Source organism: Durio zibethinus, chromosome 7 (assembly GCF_047325235.1).
Source record: "Durio zibethinus cultivar Kanyao isolate XHJ-2024 chromosome 7, ASM4732523v1, whole genome shotgun sequence".
NCBI classification, from domain to species: domain Eukaryota; kingdom Viridiplantae; phylum Streptophyta; class Magnoliopsida; order Malvales; family Malvaceae; genus Durio; species Durio zibethinus.
The window spans coordinates 26,523,165-26,531,107 of NC_143168.1; the positions used below are offsets into that span (position 1 = coordinate 26,523,165).

At 33.5% G+C, this 7,943-nt stretch overlaps 1 protein-coding gene across 3 annotated transcripts; it reads right to left on the bottom strand.

The window, feature by feature from the left end:
• Positions 1-565: 565 nt before the first annotated feature.
• LOC111277223 (putative RNA helicase SDE3) lies at positions 566-6,060 on the bottom strand. Of its 3 annotated transcripts, none has more exons than XM_089764056.1 (5): positions 5,988-6,060; positions 4,146-4,961; positions 3,893-4,060; positions 1,171-2,628; positions 566-1,032 (listed from the first exon to the last, which is right to left on the bottom strand). In XM_089764056.1, exons 2-5 carry the CDS (start codon positions 4,929-4,931, stop codon positions 793-795), a joined length of 2,652 nt encoding a protein of 883 aa, XP_089620182.1. In that variant the 5' UTR covers positions 4,932-4,961; positions 5,988-6,060; the 3' UTR covers positions 566-792. The 3 variants fall into 3 exon arrangements, with proteins under 3 accessions (XP_089620182.1, XP_022719235.2, XP_089620183.1); XM_022863500.2 differs by having other exon boundaries at positions 5,725-6,060; XM_089764057.1 differs by lacking the exon at positions 5,988-6,060 and adding an exon at positions 5,315-5,510.
• Positions 6,061-7,943: the final 1,883 nt, after the last annotated feature.

Here is a 7,943-nt window from a genome sequence, read left to right on the forward strand (position 1 = left end):
TTCATTTGGCATATTTGGCAACTATTGAGATATTTCTGCAGAATTCTTGAAGTTGAGAATTCTAAATTTAATTGACTTTGGATATGAGAAGGGATGAAAAAAAAAAAAAAATCCAAAATCGATTCAAAATCATCATGATCGGTTTAAATTAAATCGATTTTTTTTATATTTGATTCATATCAAATTCAGATACTAAATGTATATATTAAATTCGAATAAAATTTTTAATCAAAAGATGAAAAAAAAATCGAATCAAATCAAATTATATTTTTTAATTTATATATATTTTAAATTTTTATAAAATAAAATTAATAATTTTATATCAAAATTTACCTAAATACATTAAAATAATATATAAAAAAAATTTAAAAATCGATAAACTAAATCAACATGTAAAATTCAATTCAAATTATATAAAGATTTGATTTTAATTTACATCAAATTTTAAAATTTTATAATATAATATAATATCTAAAAAACTCGAACCAAATCCAATTCGATCCAAACCAATCACCTATTTTTCTGACAAAAAATAAAGAATGCTGATAAAAAATCATAAAAGAACTGCAAACAAGGATTCAGCATTGGACTATTTCTCTCAAAATTACTACAGATACTGCAAAAGATCTAACATTTTGATGTAGAGGATTGGTTCAAATCCCACAACTAGGCATAACTATGTCAGAAACGCCATGGTGGGAGACAAAATCTAAAGTCTTATGTATGTCCTTGTCTTAAGATAACAAATTAAAAAGCTTGTTTTGTTATAACTATAGAAATTATTATTACTGGTTAATTCCAACCATCTGAGCCCTCAGCTTCGTCAGGCTTTGGAATGTAGGGAACAGCTTCTGCTTCAAATGAACAATTCCATGCCCCTACTTTGGAAAAGGGATCTTCTGCTTCTTCATTATATAAGCCAGTTCCAGAAAATGGTTCATCAAAGTCATGGTTCTGCCTTTCGGGTAGGGGGCAGCCCTGGTAGGAGTTGTTTTCAGAACAATGCCACAAGAGCTTTTCCCAGTAAGGGTCCTGCAATTCAGAATCAAACACCAATAATATTTACAGGCTAGCTGTTCGATGATCATCTCCATAAAATGAAAATAGAACTCGAATTAGGTACCGCATGCCTTTATAATTTGAGAATCGAAACTAGGCATGTGTAAATACCTTACAGACAATGTGTGGATTTCCGACAATGACGAGCAACGATCTGGCCCGAGTAATCGCAACATTAAACCTTTTCGGATTGCTGAGAAAACCAAGACAGTAAGTTCTGTCAAACTCATTATGTTTGACAGTTGACCTTACTGTAGATACAATAATGACCTCTTTCTCTTGACCCTGAAATTGTTCGACACTGCCTACCTTTATATCCAGCAAGTCCCAGGTTTCAAGCACTTTCTTGACCTTGAGGACTTGCTGTCGATAAGGTGTTATTACTCCGATATCTGCCTCATTTAGATCAGTGCTTGCTCTTAACTTATTGATGATGTCGACGACCTTGCTTACTTCAATTCGGTTAAACCATGATGGATTATTGCCTTCTCTCTCGTCGCAGCCTTGAATGCCAAAGAATAGAACGGGAAATTCTTTATTTGGAAAGAAATCCACCTTAGAAGTTATTGAGAAAGAATTATCCTCTTTACACGCAATCAACTCGCCTTTGTAGAAAAGCCTCGAAGGGAGATCTAGAATTGCTGGATGACAACGATAATTCCTCACTAACTTTGTTATGAAATTATCATCTTCATTGGAGTAGCATTCGCACTCAAAAAGCCTTTCAAGATAAGATTTTCCTAATCCAAATGCGTCAGCATCTTTTGAAAAAATAACAGGACCAAGCTGCTTTGGATCTCCAGCAAGGACAACAACTGTTTCCTTTCGGCAAAGGTTAGCAATAGGAACCATGCTTTCAGGTTCTGATGCTTGGCCAGCCTCATCAAGGAAAATGTGGGAGAAATGACCACGGTCCACACCTTCTGCGTGAAGTAGAGATGAACTCATGTAAGTTGATATGATAATTCTATAGCGCTTGAGGGCTTCCAGTGGAGGACATTTGAAAACGGACTCCTCAAAGAAGGAAAAGCGAATATAATCAGGTGGAACATCCTCATAGGGACGGCTGGTAGCATTTAGCCTAAATACTTCAGTGTCTTTAACTTTCACATTCTCGTTACCGATAAGTCTCTCTAATATGTGATCTGCAGCACTATTTGAAGCAGCACATACAAGAACCCGGCCATTTTTTCTTCTTGTATGTATCTGCAGAATTGCTTCCACCAAAGTCATGGTTTTACCAGTGCCAGGGGGCCCATAAATCACATAGGGAGGAGCTCCTTTGCAAGCAAGTATCATCTCAACAGAATGCATCTGCTCCTCATTCAGAGTACCAGTACAAGGCACAAATGGGCCTGCTTTCATCAACGTCCTTTTGGTTGATTGAGATGGAAAAAGAATATTGTCCGGTAAAGTCTCTGCTGCTTCAACAGCTTGATACAACCTCCTCATGTTGACCCTGTTATATGTGAAATGAACATTGTATAAGTTTCCATCCTGGTGAAGGGTGTGAAATTCTTTTGCAAATTTCAAGAGCACTTCATCAGCCTCGACACGATAGATGTAGCCCTGAAACACCCCAAAAACACTCTTCAAAGTTTGGTTCAAAGTATGCAATAATGACATAGTGAATGCTGAAAAGTTAACTTATTGAGTCTTGGTTATTAAAGCTCTAAAAGAAAACATCCATGAAAATAAATTCTCAAAATGCGGAAAGATCAAAAGAGTTATAAGCAGCCTCTTACGATGGCAAGAAACATCTAAACTAACAGTTAGAGAAACAACATGAAGAATTTCCCTATATATCTAAATACAAAAAAGAATACAAAAACAGAAAGGATCTCATATTGTTTAATGTTTTTTAGACATACTAATCTTATATGCCTTGAGAAGACCTCAAAAAATACGATTACCCAATATTTTTCTACTTTTCAACATTGGTTTATGCAAAGATACGCTAATTGGCAAATATTTATGAATCCATCATCACATTTATATGTGCTGACAGCATTGAAACCAATATTTTGTCCATATCTTTTTTACATGTGAAATTTGTCCACAAATATTTAGCCAAAACATTCTCTCACCACCTGCTGCCCATAGGTATTAGTTATTGCAGAAGAAAATTGCACAGACCAGACAAATTGGGAAACCTAAAGGGTACATTATCCAAGAAGGATAAGCACAATACTTGTTGTCGTTGTTCTTTCTTTCCGTCTTCTTTTACATATATAACAATTAGTCATAAGCAAATTGCTCAAGTTGAGCATTGACTAGTGTTTAGTGTAAGTTTCAACCAGAAAAGGAAGCTAGATTAATTAAGCTTTACAGTTACATCCTAAAAACAACAGCAACAAATAATAATAGTATTAACAGCCCTCAGCTTAATAAATTACTGTTTACGGTAAATACTCCAACGATCCCAACAAACTACTTCAAAATTTGCATTGCAAAAAGCTATTGAAGTTCCTCTTCAAGTCGAGCATGGAAAGAGACTTTAATTATCCCAAAAAAATAAAAAAAGAAAGAAAAGTTATTGAAGTTCAGACTTGCTTTATAGTCCATTTTTATGGGCTGCTGCAGGGCAGGGGCAGGCATAATCGTAAAATCCCTTAAAAAAAAAAAACTCTCCTGCAAATTGTCGTGACTTTAGTCTGTCATTTTTACAATAGCCTAGAACCAATACTTTTAATTATTTTCTCAAATATGGTCATTTACATAGCATCCCTGACAAAGTTTCAACATGCACCACAGATCAAAATTTCTCAATGGTGTTAAAAAGCTAAAATGTGTACATGCTTCATGAGATGAGATGTTGAAAGAAATAACATACCTGATATGCAGAATCATCTGAATTGCCAGAGGCATTCTTCGAAAAAATATAATCGCCATGTACAAGTGAAGGCCTCCTCTCAGCTAGCCCAGGGACCTCAAGAGCAAGCAACTGCAGTCCTTTCCTCCTCATCATGACATGTTCCATGTTATGAGATCTCATATCTTCCTGAAATGGAACTAATGAAGTTGAAAACTAACATAAAATGACCATATAATATTATCATCTTGACAAATCAATCATTAATAGCTACCTCTAGATGCAGCTCTTCCATTATGAGCAACGTACTGAAGAAAGCACCATAATTCTCCTTAGTCAAACCTTCTGAAAGAACATCAGGCACATGCTTATTCTCTATTAACTCTCTGATATTTTTTGGAATTGGATATTCTGAGAGCTTATTCCATCTATATCTTTGGGTTGCTGGCCTGGCAGGACGAGAGGAAACCACATACTTATCCACGGCAAATTGCTTTCTTCTTGGAGCTCGTCTGTATGGTATGGTAGAAGCAATAGACTGGGAGATATTATCTTCAGCCAACAGAAAGACCACACGTTCAATCCTATTATCCTCTACATCAAAATGTACCACAGATGTGTGCAAACCCATGTCCTTTGGCTTGCAAGACAACCAAATGGTAAGAGTCTGATGCGATTGAAGTACTCTATCCTCAAGAGAGTATCCCTCTAAGAAACCTTGCTTATTTTCCAACTTTGAATTGGCTGAAGGTGGTTCCATTAGAGACAAAGTAAATGAATCTGCAGGATTTGAGCAGAATATCCTCACTCCCCAAAGTTCAACAGGCTCGTTAGTAGTGTTCTCTAATGTAATTGGCCACATGGAAGTATGTCCAACAAGAATGGATTGAGGCTTCCCTTGATGGAAAGGAAATGGAACTGAGATCATTACTGGCCCCTCTTCATTTATGTCATAACTTTGCACAGACTTATCATCAGCAAAGTCAATAAAGCCGATCTCGCCTTTATCACTTATGACTGAGCATTCGTCATCCAAACCATCTTTCCAACCTGAACTCATAGTTGACCGATATTGATGCTAACGGAGATCCTGAGAAGCATCAAAGACAAAGAATGGTAAATCTCAATATCTGATATCTTCCAAGAAGACTCACAACCTATCACAATATCTATACACACACAAGATTACAGCATCCATAATCCAGTTAATTGTAACTCTTGGCAGATAAGCAATACTACAAATTTAACAAAAAAATCATCTATCCTGATGCAAGACTTCCGACATTACTTTCTGTTACAAACATTAATCTGCAACCCTGTGAAAACTACATAATTTTGCCAATGAAACATAATAGAAAGGATTGATAACACATTATAGGCCTGTAATCAAACGCTATTAAGCAACTGGAAAATTTTACCATTTAAGTACAGGGAATATCTAACCTGATTCACTCATCCAAGAAAATTATACTCTCTATATCTAAATCTGATTCAACTAGCATTTCCAGTAACTCCTAATGCATTGACACAAAGAACAACAGTGTTATTAGATTTTTCACCTAATTCAAGAAAGATATTTACACAATTTTTTTGCATCATAAAAATGTTCAAACAGGTTTAATGTTAAACATACTTGTCCAAGTCCCCACAAAGTAATTCATCAGTACTAAAAGTGATTATAAGATGAGAAAAGAGAAACAGTCATCCCAAGCAGAATCCATTATCAAACAAGAAAAAATATTTTTTTTAAAATAATAAAACTTGAAAGATGCTAAGAAAAAAAAAAACCCATGATCAATCTTTGGAAAAAGGATTAAAAAAAAAAGGAAAATGACAAGCAGTAAAGTACCCACCTTTGATCAAAAACACAACAAAGTTGATATGAAAAGTGTCGAAATTTATGAACTTCAGATGAAAAAAAAAAAACACCAAAGAAAACCCAATTGACTAAAATGAACAATCTAACCCAAGGCACACTGACAACTGAGAATTTCAGTGAGACTTATGTTTGTTTTATGTTTCTCAAGAACAGAAAACTAATGAGAAACTGTGAAAAAAAAGTTAGTGTAAAATTTAACTGAAATTAAATTTCTCAAAAAAAAAAAAAAAAAAAAACCTTCTGCTTTGCCAGATGCTACTTGGAAATGAAGTAATCCTGAAAAAAAAAATTATTATTCCCATCAAACTGTGCTTGATTATACCGTGGTTACCTTAGTCTTGTAAGAATGGGACCCATAAATTGAGACGTCCAAGACGATGATGACACGTCTGATGAAAAAGAGTTTGGTTGGATCCAATGATGACGTGGCAATCCGTGAGAGGACTCCTGGTCTTGAAGTCAACAAGGGAAAAGAAACGGTGTTTGTGTCTTCTGGTTGTCCACCTGTCACTGCTATCCTTCAGGCCTAAGCTGTTGCCTTTTAAAAGGTAAAAGAAAAAGAAAAAGCCATAAAAGAAAAGAAAAATTTCTTAATTATGTTGACTAAGACTTTGTTGACAATTTCCCTTTTTCTTTTTTTAATTCTTTGAGAATCTTTGTTATTTATACTTTTTATTTTCTTAATTTTTTTTATTTTTCTAAAACTACATGTTTTTATGTATATCTACGTAAAAATATTATTTATAATATTTTAAACGTCACTAAAATATTAAATTACCAGTATGAAATATTTATAAATTCAAATAAATATAAATATATTTTATTTTATTATTATTTAGTTAATAAATTTTAAAATATTATTAATATATTAAATTTAATAAATAAACAAAAATCAAACATATTTATGAACCAAGGTATAATAAACTTAAAAGAGTTATAGAAGTTTTTATTTTAACCATTGAATTATTAAACAAATATTTTTCTCCTGTTTATCTTGTTTATAACAATAAATCAATTCTATTTTTGCTATATATATCAGCATAAAAATCAAATATTTTTTTAAATAATAAGAATCAAATATTTAATTGAAATGTAAATTAAAAGCCATGTCCATGTATAATTTCATTTAGCATCCCATTGTATCTATTTCGGCAATCTTCCCAGCAACGATTTTCCCCTTTGCAGTTCCACACATTGCGGCAGTCTTTTGCTTGTGTCTTCAGCATTGTTTTGTCATCTGTTTAAGTTCAAAAAAATACAGCTCAATTAAATAAAGGCATGTAACAGATTAAATCATGATTCAAAATGTCCAATATAGATACCTACTGAAGAAGCCATGAACAACCTCACCTTGGGACTTCATTTGGTTCACACCAAGGTTGGTCCATGAAACAAAATTTAACTTTGAATTAGCATGTTATAGAATTAGAGTGCAGTTGGAAGTGCAACGGATTCTTATCGCGTTAGAGTGTTGTTTTGATGTTAAATTTATGAGTCCAATGTTGTTTTGATTGTACTCCAGCGCGGTGGAACCTCCCACCTTGCTGGAGTGCTATTTTGGCAATGGATCCAAATGCACCCTTGATAATCTTAACCAGAAATGACATGATAAAAGCAACCATAGCATGACAGCAGTTCCCAGCCAGTGAATTGACTGAGCTATTTCCCACTCAAATTAACAAACGGAAGAGTTAAATTTTGAAAAAAAAATAACAGAATTATTTGTGTCAAATTTCGAATTGAGGGTTAAAATCTTGAAATTACAAAAAAAATGAAACAAAGCGATTAAGATAAAAGTAAAGAATATTTTTTACTTTTGCAGTGACGTTTATTAGAGGTTGAAATATAAGAAATAAAAAAAAAAAAAAAGTGGAATAGAATGAGAATGGAATGATAATATCTAAATGTCCAATAAAAAATAAAAAATCTATGAGATAAGAAGGTGATGTAATTAAATTAGCTCAAAAATAAAAAATATTCGTAATTATCTGTTAACAATATTTAATAAGGCGAATGACCAATATGACTTTTGGATCTAAGAATACCCATAACAAGAATCATGCAATCTTCTTGACAAAGATCATTTCCATTGCAATTTCAAGCTTTGTGACATTCCTTTGCTTCTGCCATAGCCACCATTTTCTCATCTGTTCGGAGAAGAAGAAAAGGCCATTAGAACATGGATTTAAGCGA